The sequence below is a fragment of the Ceratotherium simum genome, chromosome 21 (assembly GCF_057802395.1).
Source record: "Ceratotherium simum simum isolate JZ-2026a chromosome 21, ASM5780239v1, whole genome shotgun sequence".
In the NCBI taxonomy this organism is placed as follows: domain Eukaryota; kingdom Metazoa; phylum Chordata; class Mammalia; order Perissodactyla; family Rhinocerotidae; genus Ceratotherium; species Ceratotherium simum.
In genome coordinates this window covers 25,921,464-25,941,438 of record NC_141920.1, presented here as the reverse complement: position 1 = coordinate 25,941,438, position 19,975 = coordinate 25,921,464, and the positions used below count along the sequence as shown (strand labels likewise).

The following is a 19,975-nucleotide window of genomic DNA, read 5'->3' as shown; positions in this document are numbered from 1 at the left end:
CACTGACCTTGGTATAAAGTGCATGTGTGGTTTTACGTCATTTTATCACCTGTGTGGATTTGTGGAGCCACCACTGCAATCATGGTCCCTCATGCTGCCCCTTATTAGTCACACCCACCCTCCCGCACCATCAACATACTTAGCCTCTGGAAACCATTAATCTGTTCTCCATCTTTACAAGTTTATCATTTTGAGAATGTTGTATAAATGGAATCATCCAGTATGTGGCCTTTTGAGATTGGCTTTCTTTCACTCAGCGTAAATTCTTTTTTGAGATTTGTGCTTTCTATTTTTTAACCTAATTTTATATTCTGAGCATTTTCTCATGTCTCTATTGCTTTAAAAAACATAATTTTTAATGGCTACCTTTTTAAAAAATCCCCTATTGTTGAAAATTTAGGTGATTTTCTGAGTTTTGCTATTATAAACAAAACTATGGTGAGCATCATTGCAGTCAAATCTTTGTCCACATCTCTGACTTTTTCCTTATAATAGATTCATAGCAGGGGCACTGATGGAATTAAGTTAGGATATCCTTGGGGAAAATCACAGAAAACTTTGACTCAGGCTAGCTTAAACAATTCGGAAGTTTGTCTTCTCACAGAAGAAGAAAACTCAAGATAGGGCAGCTCTGGGCCTGAGGTAGTCAGTTGACTCAACCCAGCATCAAGGACCCTGTGTCTTTCCAGCTCTTGTCTCCGCCATCTCAGGTGTGGCCTTGTCCTCTGCTGATGGCTCACCTGTGGTCCTGGGGTGGTGGTCACTCTTTCTAGGCAGCAGTCTAGACACAGTATTATCCATGAGCAAAAGGGGGTTATCTTTTCTGTGTCTTTTTTTTTTTTGGCTGAGGAAGATTCTCCCTGAGCTAAGATCTCTGCCACTCTTCCTCTATTTTATATGTGGGTCGTTGCCACAGCATGGCTGTTGCCAAGTGGTGTAAGTCCACACTGGGAACCGAACCCGGGCTGCCAAAGCGGAGCAGGCCAAACTTAACCACTAGGCTGCAGGGCCACCCTCTGTGTCGTTTTTAGGAGTAAGGAAACCTTCCCAGAAGCCCTCTGTGGCTGTCTCATGGGTCAGAGCCAGTGCGTGTGCCCTATCATTTAGGAATATATATTTTGCTGCAAATAGTATAAAACTGGCTTATCAGTTAGAGTTTTATTTCTTTCCCAAGAAGTCCGTAAGTAGGCAGTGTTGCGCTTTTGTAGCAGGTCCGGTGTGTCATCATGGACTCAGGCTTCTTCTGGCTTCTGTTCTGCCATCCTTAGCAAGTAGCTCTCAAGGTTGCAGGATGGCTACTATATCTCTAGCCATCACATCTGTATTCCAGTCAGGACAAATGCAAAAAGCAGAGGGGATTTCTCCCAGGAAGCTTTTGCCTTTTTGTTCTGGGAGTGATGCCTTCCTTAAAGACTACTACCTCTATATCATTGGCAAGAAAGGAGTCATGTGGCTGACACTAGATGCAAGGGAGCCAGGAGGATCAAGTGTTTTAACTGGGCATGTTGCCACCCTGAGCAAATCAGGGTTCACTTTGTTAGGAAGAAGGAACGTGTGGAATCGTGTAGGCAACCAGGAGTGTGTATCACTTGTCAAAGTATAATTTTCAAAATGTTAAAAGCATAATTCTCATACAAATAACACAGTGAACGTGAGTCAGAATTTTGCATAACTCATTAGTGAGGGAATTGGAAGGATGACAAAGCCAGTTCAAAGAGGATATGAGACACTGATATTTATACCTATATATAACTATGTCAGTGAAAAAAGGAATACTGAAATAAGATTGCTAAGTTAGATACAAATCTGGTTGATGTGCTACAGGGCAACACAACCCGTGACCTTTGGAGTTATCCTTTCTACCTGACAAAAGTCGTTTACATCAATCAGTTTTCTACGGTTAGTAGTGGTTAACTTTAGAGTCTGGATCCTCATCAATGGTAAATAGTCAGAACAAGCTGCATCCCTCAGAGAGTGAGATGACCATGGGCAGGCTGGTTGGACAGCAGTTCTCAAAGTGAGGTCCCCGGCCCAGCAGCTTCAGCATCACGGGCGCTTGTTAGGATGGGCATAGTGTTCGGGCTGCCCGGACCTGCTGAATGGGGTGCTCTGGGGGTGGTGCCCCGCGATCTGTTACTGTGGTGCGCACTCAAGCTGGAGAGCCACTGCTCCAGCATGACATTGGAAGGACACGATGTCATCTTTTCACTGTGTTTCTAGGTTTGGGTAATTTTCTAAGTATACCCAGGCCACACAGAGCCTGAGGGAAGGGTCATGAGGCCATTGTGACTGGCTGAGAGGAGAGGACCCTCTAATCAAAATAAAACTGGGGCTCCAGCAGCAGGGGAGCAGGGGGAGAGCGGTTGGGTGGTCCACCAGCCGTGTTCAGGGTGGTGCCACAGGGCGGGGGGGCAGTGCAGGCAGCTCTCCTGCCTCCGCTCACCTGCCCCACGTCTTCCCTCCAGGTGTACAAGTGTGTGGTCAAAAGCTGTGCCCAGACGTTCCCGAAGCTCGACGCGTTTCTGGAGCACATCAAGAGCCACCAGGAGGAGCTGAGCTACCGCTGCCACCTCTGCGGCAAGGATTTCCCGTCGCTGTACGACCTGGGCGTGCACCAGTACTCCCACAGCCTCCTGCCGCAGCACAGCCCCAAGAAGGGCAGCGCCGTCTACAAGTGCGTGCCCTCGCGTCTCCCTCCCTCCGCAGGGCGCCCCCGGGGTGCGGCCTGGGTGCTTCTGACTGCGCAGGACCAGTGCGACACCTCACAGGGGAAACTGAGGCTCCAGGCCGGGGTCCAGCCTGGAAGAGTGGGTTCTGGGCCTCGGCACTGGTGGGGGAAAAGATGCTGGCCCTTTTATCATCCTTCAACTTGGCAGACATTTATCCTAAAAAAAAAAAATCCTAAAAAAGGGAAGCCAGTCTTTTCTCGTTCCTAGTGGAAAATAGATTTGATTTTTTTCTAAACTAAAAGTATTATGAAAATATTATTTTGTCTGATAATCTACAAAATTTTGGTTACAGTTGGAATCGTACACTGATTCTTAGAATGCAAAAAGAATGAGCATGCACATATTTGAAAGCAAAAATCATAAAAATAAGATTCATGTTCATAATCTATAAAATTTAAGTTAAAGTTGAAGCTATACGCTGATTCTTAGAATGAACCAGAATTGAATCAAGTGTAGATTTTTTGGGGGGTACTTTTTTCTTTTTTTTTTTTTAAAGATTTTATTTATTTATTTTTTCCCCCCAAAGCCCCAGTAGATAGTTGTATGTCATAGGTGCACATCCTTCTAGTTGCTGTATGTGGGACTCGGCCTCAGGATGGACGGAGAAGTGGTGCCTCGGTGCGCGCCCGGGATCCGAACCCGGGCCACCAGCATCGGAGCGCGCGCACTTAACCACCAAGCCACGGGGCCGGCCCTGGGGGTACTTTTTTCTGACAGTCCTTCACATCGCTTTAGTCTTCTGTTGCGGGCATATAGGGGGTCCCTTTGGCAGAAGTGATGAAGGCTCCCTCAGTTTTGCCACATGCTTTTAATCCTTAGATCTTCAAATCACTCTGTCTGGAGCTATCGATCCTGTGATCATCCTTGTCGAGTTTCTCTTCCTGGATTGTTCTCGGTCCCTCTTCCAGACTCTCCTTTGTCGATGGTATTATGTGCAGATATCCAACCTCACTTTCTGTGAAATCCCACACCTTTGCCCTGCACTCATTCTGCTGCGCATCTGCCCCACGAAGCCCAGCACAGAGTGCATGGGGATAGATATTAGTGAAAAACAAGGAGGGGTGTTCGTCTGGGGACTCCTTTCAGTTCATTAGTGGGTATTTTCATGTTAGAATGGCTTTTGCTTCTCTGTACAAACTTATACCTGCAGGGACTTGGCTGATGACCTCTGTTAATGGGGCCCCCCTGTAACTCCTGAGTGAGGCTTCTGGGGGTTCAGGGATAAATACATACAGACCTTGAGTTTAAAATTCATGGGCTGCTTAGGGAGACAGGTGTGTAAATATTCTTACCATAACTGTGATAAAATGCTACCATAGATATGTATATAAGGTATAGATGTACCACAGTGGGAGGTAGGGCAGGGAAGGTGTCCCAGGAGCAGTGATATCTGAACTGGGGTTTGAAGGATGAGTAGGAGTTTGCTAGGGACATAGTGGGTAGGGTGGAATGCATTCTTAGGAGGAACAACAAGTGTAGAAATATAAAATAAAATAGCCAGTGGTTTAGAAGAACTGTTGTGTAGAGTGGAAGTAGAAGGGGTTGTTGAGATGGGGCCTGGGGGGGAAATTGGGAGATGGGCCCAGAGAGGCAGGAAAGCCAGGTGAGGCTTTGATCAGCCAAGGGATGGAGATTTCTGGTTAATGATGAATAATTCCCATTTGTACTCAGAGGGCATTTTCTTTTGCTTTTGCCCTTTCAATCTGTGGATTATCTGTGAGTTCTTGTGGCTCTCTGGAGTGAGATGCCAAGTAAAAGGAAGGGAGCACCCACCATGGGCCAAGCTCTGACTTAGGGACATTGATCCCTGCAGTCCTGGGAGGCAGGTTGTATCAGTCAGCTCGGGCTGCTATACAAAATACCATAGGCACGTGAGAGAGAGAGGGCGCCCTCTCTCTCTGGTCTTTTCTTATAAGGGCACTAATCTCATCGTGAGAACCCTACTGTCATGATGTCACCTAAACCTAACCACCTCCCAAAGGCCCCACCTCCTAATACCATCGCATCAAGGGTCAGAGCTTCCACATATGAATTTTGGAGGGACACAGTTTAGTCCCTAGCAGTGGTGTTATCCCCATTTTGAAGATGAAGACACTGAGCTTCACAGAGGAGAAGTGACCTGCCCACCAGAATAATAATGTCAGCAGAGAGCTGGGATTCAGACTCTGGTCTAGGATCTTGGAAGCCTCATAGCTCTGGTCTTGGAGTTTGCAAGCTGAGAGTTGAGCCCAATGCTGAAGGCCCTGTTCCCTTAGTCAATAACTTCTCCCAGGTTCTCTCGCCAAGGTTAGAGTGGCAGTGGCCCTTCGTAGCTGTTGGAGCTGCTGGCCCGAAAGTAAGCAGGGAGGCAGGCCACCATCTGGATGGCCTCAGGGTTTAATGGTGTCCTGGGTAATGATAAGGGCTCTGTGGACACCTGCCTGTGCTCAAATCTCAGCTCTACTGCGTACCTGATGGATGACCTTGGCAAGGTATTCAGCCACTCTGAGCCTCAGTTTCTTCATCTGTGAGATGGGGATACAATAGTGTCTACCCTGTTGGATTTTTTATAAGAATCATGTAAGACTAGTATAAGGCACTTAGACATGGTGCCTGGAACATAATAAGTACTTAATAAATATTAATGCTGCAATTTTTATTATTTGTATAATTTAGATATAGGTTTAGCTGCTTGCAACAGAGACCCAAAATAACAGTGGCTTAAACAAGGTGAGAGTTTATTCTCTCTCAGGGTAACATTTGAGCAGGTGTGGTGGCTTCTTCCCATTTTCAGGGAGCCAGGCCCCGTCAGTCTAGCTGCTCTGCTCCCTTTGGGTCACATTGCCTTACCTGCCCATGGTGCCTCCCCAAACCTGTCAAGTGAATGTCATGCATGTCACTATATATGTGCTGTATATTTACTTATTCCATTTAGAAATAAGATTTATTGATTTTTTTTCTAATTACAAAAGTCATCCATGTTCAATGCAGAGAAAAGGATTTTTACAAGACTCACACAAAAACTAAAAACAAAACCCTGCCACCCAAGATAACCCCTGTTAATCTCTTGATGCCTGTCCTTTGGTATATATCTGTAATAAGCATGTTTACAGATACGGATAGAGAGATAAATATCACAGGCTATATTTGAGTCAGGTCATCCCAAACACAGTCACTGAATTTGGTGACAGTTCATCACACCATCTTCCCATCGCACAACTTCTTTTTTTTAAATAATTTTATTTATTTATTTTTTTCCCCCAAAGCCCCAGTAGACAGTTGTATGTCATAGTTGCACATCCTTCTAGTTGCTGTATGTGGGACGCGGCCTCAGCATGGCCGGAGAAGCGGTGTGTCGGTGAGCGCCCGGGATCCGAACCCGGGCCGCCTTAACCACTAAGCCACGGGGCCGGCCCAACAACTTCTGAAAACAGATTGAAACTTAATAGGATCACTCTGTGCACCTGGTGTTATCACTTAAAACTGTTGCGCTTGAAGCTATGATATGGATATCTTTGCATTTCAGCACAAACAGACCTGCCTCTTCCTCTTAAACAGCTACTTAGTATTCCCGTGTATGGGACGTGCTGTAATTTATTCAACCCGTCCCTTGCTTGGGGACAGCCGGTTTATTTCCTGTGTTTCATTATTACCAACATCGCTGCAGGGAACGACTGTGGACATACATCTTTGCGCATTGGTAAATAAGTTCCTAGAAGTGATTTTGCAGGTCAAAGATCAAAGGGGAGTCTTAAAAAGATTAATTACTCACTTCAAAAAATAGTTGTTATATGCATACAATGCAATATTTGAAAACTACCAAAGGGCATAGAGTGAAAATGAATTCCCTGTCCACCCCGACCCCCTTCCACATCCCACGGGCAATCGCTTTCAGGAAATGTTCTTTTTAAACTTATTTTGACATAATTTCAGACTTCCAGAAAAGGTGCAATAATAGTACAAAGAATTCCCACATATACCCTTCACCCAGATGTTAACTTTTTACCACATTTGCTTTATCATATTCTGAGCTATTTGAGAATAATTTGCAGGCATGATGTTCTTTTTCCCTTTCTCTTTATTTTTTTTATTTTTTTTAAAGGTGGGTGAGCACAATCTTTCTCCTTGTTCCTCTGCCTGTCCTCGTGCTCACCTTTATTTTTATTATTTTTGTTTAATTAATTTATTTTTTTCCCCCAAAGCCCCAGTAGATAGTTGTATGTCATAGCTGCACATCCTTCTAGTTGCTGTATGTGGGACGCGGCCTCAGCATGGCCGGAGAAGCGGTGGGTCAGTGTGCGCCCGGGATCTGAACCTGGGCCACCAGCAGCGGAGCGCACGCACCTAACCGCTAAGCCACGGGGCCGGCCCTCTCTTTCTCTTTAGTGTGTGTTTTCTAAACACAAGGATAACCTCTTACATGAGCATGGTGTAGTTATAAAAATCAGGAAGCTAACTCAATACAATTCTGTTATCTAATCTCCAGACCTCATTAAAAAATTTCCAGTTGTTCCAATAACATGCTTTGTAGACAAAGAAAAAAATGTTTTTTTCTGGCCCAGGATCCAATCCAGGATCACACTTTGCCTTCAGTTGTCGTGTCTCTTTTGTCTCCTTTAGGCTGGAACCGTTCCTGATTCTGTCTTTGTCTTTTGTGACTTTGATATATTTGAACAGTATAGGCCAGTTATTTTGTGGAATGTTCTTGGTTTGGGTTTGTCTGATGTGACCTCAGGTTAGACCAGGATTGGGACTTTTGGCAGGAATATCACAGAGGGACGCCATGTCCTTCTCAGCACCTTATATCAGGAGACACATGATGTGGGTTTGCGCCGTTGCTGGGGTGGTTACCTTGGATGACTTAGTTAGGGTGGTATTTCTAGCTGAGAGGTTTTTTTTTTTTTTTTTTTTGGTGAGGAAGATTAGCCCTGAGCTAACATCCGTGCCCATCTTCCTCTACTTTATATGTGGGATGCCTGCCACAGCATGGCTTGATAAGCAGTGCGTAGGTCTGTGCCGGGGATCCGAACCTGCGAATCACGGGCCACCGAAGCGGAGCGCGGGAACTTAACCGCTATGCCACTAGCTGAGAGTTTTAATTTCCGTGGTTGTTGCTAAACTACCTCACACACAAATCTAGTTTCTTCCCCACTGAAGCCTGTGCTCTTCCTGTGCTCGTACCCTCCTTCCCGCCAGCTTGCGAGGTCTCTGCCCTCCTTGTAGCTCCGCTCCCGCTCCGCCTCCTCTTTCTTTCCTGCCATCTGGAGGGGTTTAGCCTGTGGTTTTCAGTGTGTGGTCTGAGGGGTCCCCTGGGCCCGCCACAGGTGCAGCCTGCCTGCGGCTTTCCCGTGATGGCTCTGGTGTACAGATGGTGGGGCCCATGTTTCTGTTTTTGGCATGAATTGCCCACCTACCTGTGGCATTCCTCACGGGGACTGTGTCGTAAACGGGTCGGTTTCCTGGCAAATGTTTCCATGGTGGGGAGACGGTGGGTTCTTTTCTTCAGAGGGGCTTATGACCTAAATCTGCTGTTTTGCAGGCACGTGAGCCGCAGTGGTGTTAAGAGTGAAGACCGTGTTTATAGTGCTTTGTGGTTTATGAGCTGTTTGGTGCAGTTGTGTCCTTTGACTCTTGTGACAATCTTAAGAGTGAACGAGGGACAAGTCCATTTGGGATTCCCATCTCCTTTTATGGATGAGGAAACTGAGGGTCAGAGATGAGAAGGAGCCTGGCCTGGATCCTTGCCTGTCACGTAACAGATTGTCACTGGTGCTGAGAGTAGGTTGTGAACAGGACAGATATGGTCCCTGCCTCCAGAGCCCACGTGCTGGTGGAGGAGACAGATGATAATCAAGTAAGCAAATAAATAAAATAATTCTAGATAATAAGTGCTAAGAAGAAAATAAAACTGGGTGACATTGTAGGGAGTGGCTGGGGGTGGGCAGTGGGTGGCAGCTTGAGACAGGGTGGTCAGGGAGGTGACATTTGAACTGAGACATGAAGAATGAGAAGGTGATGCACAGGGGAAGACTTGGGGAAGGGTGTTCCAGATCACAGGAACACAAGTGCAAGGGCCCTGAGGTGGGATTGAGCTTGGTGTCTTCAGGGTACATCAAGGAGGCCAGGGTGGCTGGAGCAGAGCGAGTGAGGTGGGCCGTGGGGAAAGATGGAGTCTGAGAGCTGGGGGTGGGTCAGGCCAGTGGGGCCTGTAGGCCAAGTGGGGACTTCTAAGAAGGGTGTGACAAAGTCTGATTTTGATTTTTAAAGGCTCCTGCTGGCTCCCCTGTGGAGAGTGGACTACAGGGGGTGGAAGGGCAGGGAGGGCAGAGAGGCCGGTGAGGAGGCTACTGCACACGTCGGAGCGAGAGACGATGGCAGCTTGGACTAGGGTGGAGGCAGTGGCACGCACGAAGAGTGGACTGATTCGAGAATGAATTAAATGCAAGATTTTTGCCTCCTAACGTTGGCCCTGGGCGAGGGCAGTGGCTGGTTCCTGCGCCTGCTGGGTGTGTCCAGCCCCCCTCCCGCAGCACACTGCTCTCTTACTTCTCCTTCTCCTTCCTGTTCAGGTGTGTCAAATGCGTCAACAAATACTCCACCCCCGAGGCCCTGGAGCACCATCTGCAGACCGCCACTCACAACTTCCCCTGCCCGCACTGCCAAAAGGTGGGTACCACCACCCTTTCCTGCCAGGCCGACAGCAGGAGGCGAGAGGTGGTGGAGCGAACACGTCACCAGCTCCTTCTCCCCTCCTACCTCAGTGGTGCAGGCAAAGCCTGGGCTTGTCTCCACAGACCACACTTCGTCTTCGAAGAGTAAGAGCTCTGCCTGGCCCATCTGACCGTCAGACACCAGTGGGCCATCCCAGGGCTGCTGCTGGGCCAGGCCAGGCCAGGCTGCTGGGGGCGAGGCCCAGCCTGGGCCCAGGCCCAGTGACTGAGCAGCGGTCTCCAGCTTCCTGATGTGTTATTACCCTTGTTATTATTGGTTCTTCTTGTCAGTGACTCTGGAAGCCCTCACTAGAGCCTGTCCCTTAATATCACCAAATATTCAGGCAGTGTTCCAATTTCCACTTGTCTCAGAAGCATCATAATTTTCATAAAGTTTGTTTGAATCAAGTCCATATATTGCAATTGGTTGATACGACCAACGTTTCTATTAATCTACAGGTGCCCCCTCCAGTACTACTTTTGTTTTTTCTTTCAATTTATTTGTCGAAGAAATTGGGCCGTTGGTCCTGTGGAGTTTCCCGGAGTCTGCATTGTGCTGATTGCATCCCCCTGCTGTGTTTTACTTGTTTCTCTATCCTACTCATTTTCTTACAACCTTACATGGCAGATTTTCCAGGACAGCCCTGGTTTCACTCTGGCCTCCTTGGAGATGTTTCTAAGTATAGAGTCTAATTTTGAGCTTTGGAATTTATGGTCCAAATAAAAGGTATCATCAATTGATCAAGAACCATGTGCCAGATGCTGTTCTGAGCATTTTACCTGAATTGGCTCATTTAATCCTGGGAGTAGGCATAGTATTACTATCCCCATTTTACAGATGGGGAAACCAAGGCACAGAAAGGTCACTCAGCTAGGAAATGGTGGTGCTAATAAGTAGTGGGGCAGTTGGGTTTGCGCCCTTGACCACTTCTCTATACCAAATGAGTGAAAAAAATTAATGAATGCCCTTTGTATAACGGGGCAGGAAGGAGATATTTGGTTATTCAGTTATTTGTTCATTTTTTCACTCATTCCTTACTTGTCTGTCATTTGCCTCAGGCCCTGTGTTGGGGAACGAAAGCCCCTCTCTGTCCTCTTGGAGATGCCGTGTAAGCAAAGGACTATAATTCAGTGGGTTAAATGCTGACTTTAAAAACTTGGGTGGACATTCAAGGGCGGAATTTGCTTTGTCTGGCGTGGCATCATGGAGTCAGGGAGGGCTTCACAGAAGCAGTGACACTTGAGTTGGGTCTTGAAGGATGAGTAGGAGTTTGTCAGACTAAGAGAGAAAGGCCCTTTAGGTAGAAGAACAGCCTGGGCAGAAACTCAGAATAGGCATGTTTTGACTGGGCTTATGGGTAAGTAGTGGGAACCATGGGGTTCTCGGGGCTGAGCCTGACGTTGGGGGCCCTGAGCCCTGGAGGGCAGAAAGGAAGGTGTTTCCACAGGGGCTGGAAACAAGGGGCCTGTTGAGCTCAGAAGGTGGTGAGGGCTGGTGAGTCGACCTGAAGCCGATCCTCTCTTCTACAAGGTGTTTCCTTGCGAGCGCTACCTGCGGCGTCACTTGCCCACCCATGGCAGTGGGGGCAGGTTCAAGTGCCAGGTGTGCAAGAAGCTCTTCCGGCGGGAGCACTACCTCAAGCTGCACGCTCACATCCACTCAGGTGGGTGCCCTGCCCGCACCCTGGTTCCCACCTGCCCTCCTGCCCTTCCCCCAACCCCCTCTGTTCTCCTCCCATCCCCCTCTGGCTTCCCTCCCCCTCCCCTCAGCCCTCTTCTCCCTCCCCCTCCTGCTCCCTTCCTTCCTCCAGCCCCTCCCACCTCCTTCCTGGCCCTGACCCACCTGCCCTCTCAAGTGAACAAGGGGTTCCCGCCAACACTAGAGCAGAGATGAGCCCCTGGAGGCTGGTGGGGGACTCCTGGCTCTGCCCCCTGAGAGTCAGCCCCTTAGACCATTCTGAGCTCCTGGGGGTGGGGGCGCTGTTCTCACTGCAAAATTCCCACCCAAACCTGGACAAAACCCTCTCTCCTTGGTTCCCTAGTTGAGACACAATGACTTTTTTTTTTTAATCTTTAAAATATTTTTTTATTAGTTAAAAATTTTTGCTTTTCTTTTTCGTTGAAAAGGATCGAAAGATTGAGAAAACCTGAGGGGCTGGCCCAGTAGCGCAAGCGGTTAAGTGCGTGTGCTCCGCTGCGGCGGCCCGGGGTTCACCAGTTCGGATCCCGGGCGCACACCGACGCACCGCTTGGCAAGGCATGCTGTGGCGGCGTCTCCTATAAAGTGGAGGAGGATGGGCATGGATGTTAGCCTGGGGCCAGTCTTCCTCAGCAAAAAAAAATAAAAAATAAAAAACAGGAGGATTGGCAGATGTTAGCACTGGGCTGATCTTCCTCACCAAAAAAAAAAAAAAAAAAAGATTGAGAAAACTTGAGGAGAAAATCCTTGACAATTCAAAGCATATATAATGAAAATAAACCCCACTTGCACGTCAGATGAACAATCCAAATGTTTTTCGATTTTGTTTGTTTGTTTTTTTTTACTATGACCTATGGTAAAAAATACATTTTATATTGCAATTCAGGAAACATATATACACATAGAATATATTGAAACAAAAGTTTCACAGAGCAGTATTTTCTATTCTGTTCAATTTTGGTTGTTAAAATAATTACCAACAGGTTGTGACTTGCAGTTTGAAGTTTGAAAAATATTCCTACTTCTCCCCAAAGGTAATAGCTATTAGTGATCTAGCCTGGGTCATTCTAGTTTTATTTTACTATACAAAACACTTGTTTACTTTTACACAAATGAACACATACGATAATTCCATTATGTACCTTTTTTTTCTTCACCTATCAATATACCTTGAAGATGTTCCCTAATAGTACCTCCTTTTTCTCAACTGCATAGTATTCTGCTGCATTTACCATCTTTTGTTTAACCAGTTCACTATGGGATACTCAAATTATTTTTCAGCTGTTAGTTTGTACACACAATGCTGTGTGGGTCCCTTGGCAAGCTTTTCAGAGTATATCTGTAGTGTATATTCCTAGCAGTGCAAGTGCTAGGTTAAAACATATATGCAGAACTGAGTTTCAGTTTGGGATGTTGAAAAAGTTATGGAATGGATGGTGGTGATGGTTGCACAACAATGCGAATATACTTAATGCCTCTGAACTGTACACTTAAAGGTGGTTAAAATGGTAAATTTTATGTTATGAATATTTTACCACAATAAAAGAAGAAATAAAAATAGATGCATTGGTAATTTTGATAGATATTACCAAACTACTCTCTTTATGGTTTTAAAAATTATTATTATTATTCACAAGTAATTCATGCTTGTTGTAAAAATGGAAGCAGTCTAGAAGTACATACAGTAAAATGGTAAATTCCCCCTTCAAATCCTAATTGCTGCTGACAGCGTGGTGTGTACCCTCCCGCACCTTTCTCCCTGCATATTCTGTATATATACAAACACATATGGCTGGGGCTTTTTTGGACTGTGGAGATTGTATTTTTTTCTAGCAAAACTGGGACTGTATTAAGCTGTTCTACAGCTTTCTTTTCCCTCTAGCAATATGTCCAGGAGATCTTTCCAGATCAGAAAACACAGAGTGACTGTAATCTTTTTAATGACTGCAGAGCATTCTATTGTAAGGACCAGAATTTCCTTAATCGCTGGGGAGCTGGCATTTTTCAAAAGTACTTTATTCATTCCAGAGGGAGAATAAGGAGGAATAATGGCAGGAAATCAAAACAGCCCAGTAACAGGGCAGGTTGTGACCCCTGCCCCCTGTCAGGTGAGAGCACCCCCCAACAATGGGTTCTGCACTGGGGTGATCTGGGGTGACCCAGGTGGGCTCTGGATCACACTGCTGGGCTGGAATCTTAGCTCCCCCAACCGCTAGGTGTAGACCATGAACGTCAGTTTTCTCATCTATAAAATGGGGATAATGATAGTAGTTACCTCATGGTTTTCTGCAAGGATTCAATTAGATAAGGTGTAATGCCCCCTCTCCCGTGGCGAACCATTTCAGTAAATGCCATGGCCACCCACCCTGTCATTCGGCCCACACCTTACACTCATCCTTGCCTCTTCCCTTCCTCTCACCGCCCCCCTCAGCTAATCCATTGGTCAAGGCTGCTGATTCTGCTTTTCATTTCTTGCCCTCCTTCCTGCCTCCACCCTCACCCCCTCAGTCTGTTGTCTACACGCGGCCGTAGGGAGCCTGGGAACCTCTAAATCAGATCCTGTCCCTCCTCTGCTCTCCCCCTCTGGTGGCTTCTCATCTGGCTCAGAGTAAAAGCCAAAGTCCTTCCTTGGCCTTCCAGGCCCTCCCTGTTGGGCCCAGCTGGCTGCCTCGCTGACCTCATCTTCTGTCTCATATCCCCACCCCACCCCACCCCCATTCCAGCCACACTGGCCTCCCCATTGTTCTCCTTTCCTGACCCCCCTGTCTAAAATAGCCCCCTCTGCTCCTTGGCAAAGTCATGAGGAATGGGAGAGGCTATTTTCTCCCAGGCCGCGTTCCTGGAGGAGCTGCTGTCCTCTAGCGGGGACTCCCTGTGCCCCACGTGCAGACTCCCTCTCACAGGACCCTCATCCCCGACTGTGTCTCCTGCAGGTGAGAAGCCCTACAAATGCTCGGTGTGCGAGTCCGCGTTCAACCGCAAGGACAAACTGAAGAGACACATGTTGATCCATGAGCCGTTCAAGAAGTACAAATGCCCCTTCTCGTGAGTAGGATGGGAGCGTGGTGGGAGGGGCAGGCTCCCCCCGGGGGACAGAGAGATGTCAGGTCTGCGAGCTGGAGGCCCTCGCTCCCTTGGTCCTGGGCCCTGCCTGCCTACACCACTCCCCGCCCTGCTTCCTTGCCCAGCCCTTAGGGTGGACAGGGGTCCCCCATGCCTAGGGCTAGCAGAAGGGCAAGAAGAGCGTCCCGAGCTTGGTGAGGCCCCTGACCGGTGCCTTTGGGTTCCAGGACACACACAGGCTGCAGCAAAGAGTTCAACCGGCCAGACAAGCTGAAGGCTCACATCCTCTCCCACTCAGGTAAGTGGCTCGTAGACCTGCCAGGAGGGTCTGGTTCAGCTCTAGTCCCCTGGCAGGCCCCCCAGAAAAGCAGACACATCCTATGAGGCTTATTATCCCTACCTGGTACATTCCCGCCAACAGACTTTCATTCACGTGAGCCGTGAGCCAAGCCTGTGTCAGGGCCCTCAGGGTGTAAGAGGTGAGTCAGACACAGTCCTGCGGGCTGAGGGGGAAGGCGACCTGAGAGGACAGAACTGAGAGTCAGAGAGCTGCCCATTGTGGTGCGGTGTGGATCAGGATGGAGGGAGATCAGATTCTGCCTCGGTCAGAGACATGGCCGGGAAGGTTCCTCGGTCTTCTTGGCAAAGCAGGGCAGCTGGGGTGTGGAGCAGGGGTCTCCACACCACTCCTCAGTTTCCTGGGGGCTCCAGGGGGCTTCCCTGGGGGCTGCTGCTTCCCCAGAGCAGCTTGGCTGGCTTTCCACATACCATTTGGTCTAGAACAGAGTTTTTCAACCTCGGCATTGTTGATATTTTGGGCCAGATAATTCTTTGTTCTGAGGGGCCGCCCTGTGCACTGTAGGATGTTTAGCAGCATCCCTGGCCTCTACCTATTAGATCTCAGTAGCATCTCTCCCCACAGTTATGACAACCAAAAACGTCTTCAGGGGACAGCTAAAAGTCCCCTGGGGGGTAAAATCGCCTCTGGTTAAGAACCCTGGTTTACAGGCAGAATTTAGTGGCTAAAGAAAGTTTGAAAACTGGGAGAGTAGATAGAGAACTTAAAGACGGAGGGCCTGGGTTTGAGTCTTGGCACTGCCACTGTGCTGCTGGGTGACCTCAGGCAAGTCACGGCCCCTCTCTGAGCCTTCATCCCAGGGAGGGTGAGGGGGCCATGCCCAGGCTGAGTGTGGGCTGGAGCTGACTTTATGGCGGAAATGGAGGCACTGGTGATTCATTCGGTGAGTGACTATTGAGAACCTACCGCATGTCGGGCACTTGGGGTGCCTTGGGGGAATCAGACAGAGTCCCACGCTGCCCTCCTGGGGAAGCTTAGCATTTAATGGCAGAGATCAAAAATGAAAGCAAGCAAATAAGTGTGTTACGTGAAAGTATGCTGAGTGCAAAGACGAAAATATAAACAGAGTGATGGGGCAGAGAAAGAAGGGGGCGGGTATCAGGGAGGGCCTCTCTGAGCAGGTGACGTGAGAGCTGAGTCCTGAGGGATGAGAAGAGCCAGGAAACGGCTTCTGGGGTGAGGAAGCAGCAAGTGCAGAGCCTTGAGGCAGGGAAGAGACTAGAGGGTGTTTGAGATAAGGAAAGGCAGGCAGGAGGCCCAGAGCACAGAGAGCAAGGCGGAGAGAGGGAGGGGATGGGGCTGGGAAGTGAAGGGGGTGGTCAGACCGCATAGGGCCTTGTGGGAAACTTGGGGAATCACTGGAGGGTTTGGAGCAGGGAACGTCGTGATCCTTTGTGTGTTTTATGAAGACTGCCCAGTAGGGAGTGGTCTGAGGGGCCCCGGGGAGGCAGGCAGACCAGCGAGGAGAGATGTGATGGTGACCTGGAAAGTTAGCCAAGATTTGGGGACTGAGTGGGCCATTCCAGGCAGAGGGAAACAGCAAGTGCAAAGGCCCAGAGGCAGGAGCCAGCTTGGTGCATTTGAGGAGAACATTTGTGGCTGGCTCAGAGTGAATGGCTGGGAGAAGGTGCAAGATGAGAACGGAGGCAGCAGGTCCAGGTCACATAGATGCTTGTAGGGCACATTGAGAAGTTTTGGGTTTTGTGCCAAGTGCGGAGGCACCGTTGCAGGTGAGGGTCTGGGTGCCTCACTGACTTCCCCTCGCTCCCCAGGCATGAAGCTCCACAAATGCGCCCTGTGCAGCAAGTCCTTCAGCCGCCGCGCCCACCTCGCCGAGCACCAGCGCGCCCACACGGGCAACTACAAGTTCCGCTGTGCTGGCTGTGCCAAGGGCTTTTCCCGCCATAAATACCTCAAGGATCACCGCTGCCGCCTCAGCCCCCAAAGGGACAAGGACCTGCAAGCCCGGCGGCCCCCCCGGAGGAGGGCAGCCCCCCGCAGTGGCAGCAGTGGCGGGTGCAAGGTGGTGACCCCCCTGCCCGACCCGCTGGGGCTGGAGGAGCTGAAGGACACAGGGGCTGGGCCAGTGCCCGAGGCTGCCCCAGGCAAGCCGCCCTTCTCGGAGCCAGACGCTGTGCTGTCCATCGTAGTGGGTGGCACAGTGGGTGGCGAACCTGAGCTGGTAGTGCCCGGGCATGCCGAGGGCCTGGGCTCCAACCTGGCGCTGGCAGAGCTGCAGGCAGGGACCGAGGGCCCGTGTGCCATGCTCGCTGTGCCCGTCTACATCCAGGCCTCGGAGTGATGGTCCCGTGGCGTTTGCTCCCACAGCCCGGCCTGATGCTCACCTTGGGGTCTGGGGCCTCTGGGGCAGACTAGAGATCCTTCCCAATGGAAGAGAGCCATCAGCTGAAGTCTTTTTGGAACGTCATTTATAAACCCTGGCCCGTGGCTGCCTCGCTGTGTCCCCTATCCTGCTGCAAAGCCCTGCAGCATTCTGAGATCTGAGGCAGGGGTGATGGCAAGAGAGATGGCTGAGCCTGAGCTGCCCAAGGTCTGGCTGATCTAGGCTGGTGGTCGGGTCACCTAAGAGAGAAGCCAGGGTGGTCCCGCCCACCTCAGGATGGCCTCAAGTCAAGCTGCTCTTCGGAAGATCTGACGTGGTTGGAGCCCTTATCTGCTGGACCTTTTCACGTACGGTTCCTCGCAGCATCCCCAGATGACTCTATGGTGTAGGCATTTAGGAGGCACTCGAGTGTTGTGGTTAGAATGCAGCTATCAGCCAGATCTGGCTTCAAATCCAAGTGCTGCCACTCACTTGCTGTGTGACCTTGGGTAAGTCACTTCACCTCTCTGAGCCCTGTGTTCCTCATCTGTACAATGGGGCTTACGACAGTACTACCTCACAGGGCTGTTATGGGGATCCAGTATGATGAAGTATGCAAAGGACTTGGCATAGTACCCAGCACTTGGAAAGTGCTCATAAATGTTTTTATCAAAATGTGTGTCCATGTGGCTCAGGCCTCAGCTTTGGCAGTTTCTTTCTTAGTCCCTAGGTGGCAGCACTCCCCCCTCCAAAGTGTGGGGGCTGAGCAGTCCTGTGGCTCCTCCTGCATGCCTGTGCTGGCCAACGTTACCCGTGGAGAGGTTGTAAAGGAAGGAGCAGGTTTGGTGCTCCCAGACAGTTGTTTCAGAACATGGCCCGTGGAAACCCCCAGGGGGAGGCGTTTAACTCGCTTTTGAAAATGCGGGATCCTGGGCCTTGCCCCAGACTGTTTGGAATCAGAAACTCTGACCAGAGCCAGAGGTCCATCTGAGCAGGCCTCTGGAGGCTGTAGATGCCCCCACCTCCTCCCCAGCTAGTCCAGTGAGGAAGCAAACCAGGCTCATCAGGGGGCAGGGAGGGAGCAAAGGGGCCTTGACCACTGTTTCCTCGTGTACCTTCACAACCACCCTGCTGGGCCACATTGCCTCCGTTACAGGAGGAGAAACTGAGGCTCGAGAGGGGACAGGGCAGGACACAGCAGAGCTGTCTCAGTTTGGTGACCGAGTTTCCTTGAAGGCTGGCACGTCCCTCAGACATCTGTGCTGGGGCTCAGGGCTGGAGCTCAGAGCAAGCCGGATGCCCCCACATCCTCAGGAAGGGACAGATGCAGTGGGAGGGACAAACGAGGCCAGAGTACACGGCTGAGGGCATGAGGGCTGTAAATGTACCCGGCCCTCAAAAAGCCCAGAAGAGGGACTAGTGGGGACAGCAAACGTTGGAGGAGGTGGCGTTTGAGCTGGGCCTTGACACAAAGTGTTTTGATGGATGGATAGATAGAGGAAGGCATGCCAGGTAGAGCAAGGCACAAGCGAGGATCTGGAGGTATGACACTGCGAGGCCTGTCGCGTTCCAAGGCCCATGAATGGTCCAGGGTGACCAGAGATCTGGGGAGAGGGGATAGATCATGATAATCGCTGACATGCTTCAAGCTTCCATGTGATGGACACTGTGCTAAAGCCTTTTCTGTCACATCTCCTCAGCCCCATCAGGTGAGAATTGTTACATTCCTTATTTTACAGATGAGGAAACTGAGGCACAGAGAGGCAGAGTCCCTTGCCTAGGCTCACACAGCTACTAAGTCAGTGAGCTGGGCTTCAAGCTGGGCAGCCTGCCGCCATGTGCTCTTAGCCACTTGCTCTGTTGAGATATGGGTTGGTGTCGAGTCAGAGAGAGCCTTGGATGTTGGGTTAAGGAATTGGGCTTTATTCTCTACATGATGGAGGAGTCATGGGAGGCATTAAACATTTTTTTTAGTTGTAACAATGACATTAAAGGATATATTAAAAAACACATCTGCTGGGGCTGGCCCAATGGTGTAGCGGTTAAGTTTGCACACTCCGCTTTGGCGGCCCAGGGTTTGCGGGTTTGGATCCTGGGCGTGGACCTACACACCACTCAACACACCACTCAACACACCACTGCTGTGGCGGTGTCCCACATACAAAATAGAGGAAGATGGGCACAGATGTTAGCTCAGCGACAATCTTCCTCAAGCAAAAAGAAGATCGGCAACAGATGTTAGCTCAGGGCCCATCTTCCTCACAAAAAAAAAAAAAAAAAAAAGGAAAAACAAAAGCCTCACCACATGTCCACCTTAATACAACTATTTAAATTATCTCTCTCTCTCTTCTTCCATCAGTGTACACATGTGTGCACATTGACCAGTCCTGAGGACTAGCATTTACTAGGCACTTATCACGTGCCTGGCACTGTCCTAAGCACTTTGAGGTGGGTGCTGCTTTTAACCCCATTTTACAGCTGAGGTGAGGCAACAGACACAGCGAAGTTAAGCAGCCCTAGTCACAGCAGTAAGTGGCAGGGCCTGGCCTCAGAACAAGGGACGTGTCAAGGTCAGGTCTGATATTTAATAGATGCAGAGTTGGACTGCAGGGGAGGAGGCTGGGGCAATATTGGGGTTCCCATAGCTGAACTCCTAGGTTGGCAGATAGGGGGACTGAGGCCCAGAGAGGGCAAGGCCCTTGGTCAAGGGTCTCAGAGAGTTGATGACAAAGCTGCTCCAGGACCCCAGGGCCTCTCACAGAGCCCCGAGATGCTGGACAGGGTGTAGTGTGAAAAGAGGGGCTGTCCTGGGCATGCAGGGCCCCATAGACTTTGGCATTAGGCAGAACTGGGTTTGAATCCTGGCTCTGCCCCTTCCCAGCTGTGTGACTGTGGCAAGTCACTTCACGTCTCTGAACCTCGGTGTCCTTAGATGTCAAATGGGGAGAATAATAGTACCTACCCGATGACGTTGTTGTCACAATTCAGAGATAATTCAGGTAAAGCGAGATCACAAATTGGCAGCCTGTGGGTTGAAGGCAGCCCATAGACAGACTTTGGCTTTCACAATATTTGAGAAAAATGAGCCAACATTTAAAAATAATGAAATTAAAA

The 19,975-nt window shown here is 49.5% G+C and overlaps 1 protein-coding gene across 2 annotated transcripts in view; it reads left to right on the top strand.

The window, feature by feature from the left end:
• Window positions 1-18,882, top strand: part of ZNF341 (zinc finger protein 341) — a 41,073-nt gene extending 22,191 nt beyond the window's left edge. For both annotated transcript variants that reach the window (XM_087445386.1, XM_087445385.1), the window contains 6 exons: window positions 2,466-2,674; window positions 9,278-9,374; window positions 10,950-11,082; window positions 14,051-14,162; window positions 14,408-14,478; window positions 16,311-18,882. In XM_087445386.1, the coding sequence (XP_087301512.1) occupies window positions 2,466-2,674; window positions 9,278-9,374; window positions 10,950-11,082; window positions 14,051-14,162; window positions 14,408-14,478; window positions 16,311-16,840 (1,152 nt within the window). In that variant the 3' untranslated portion in view covers window positions 16,841-18,882. The remainder of the gene's footprint in view (window positions 1-2,465; window positions 2,675-9,277; window positions 9,375-10,949; window positions 11,083-14,050; window positions 14,163-14,407; window positions 14,479-16,310) is intronic.
• The last annotated feature ends 1,093 nt before the right edge of the window (window positions 18,883-19,975 follow it).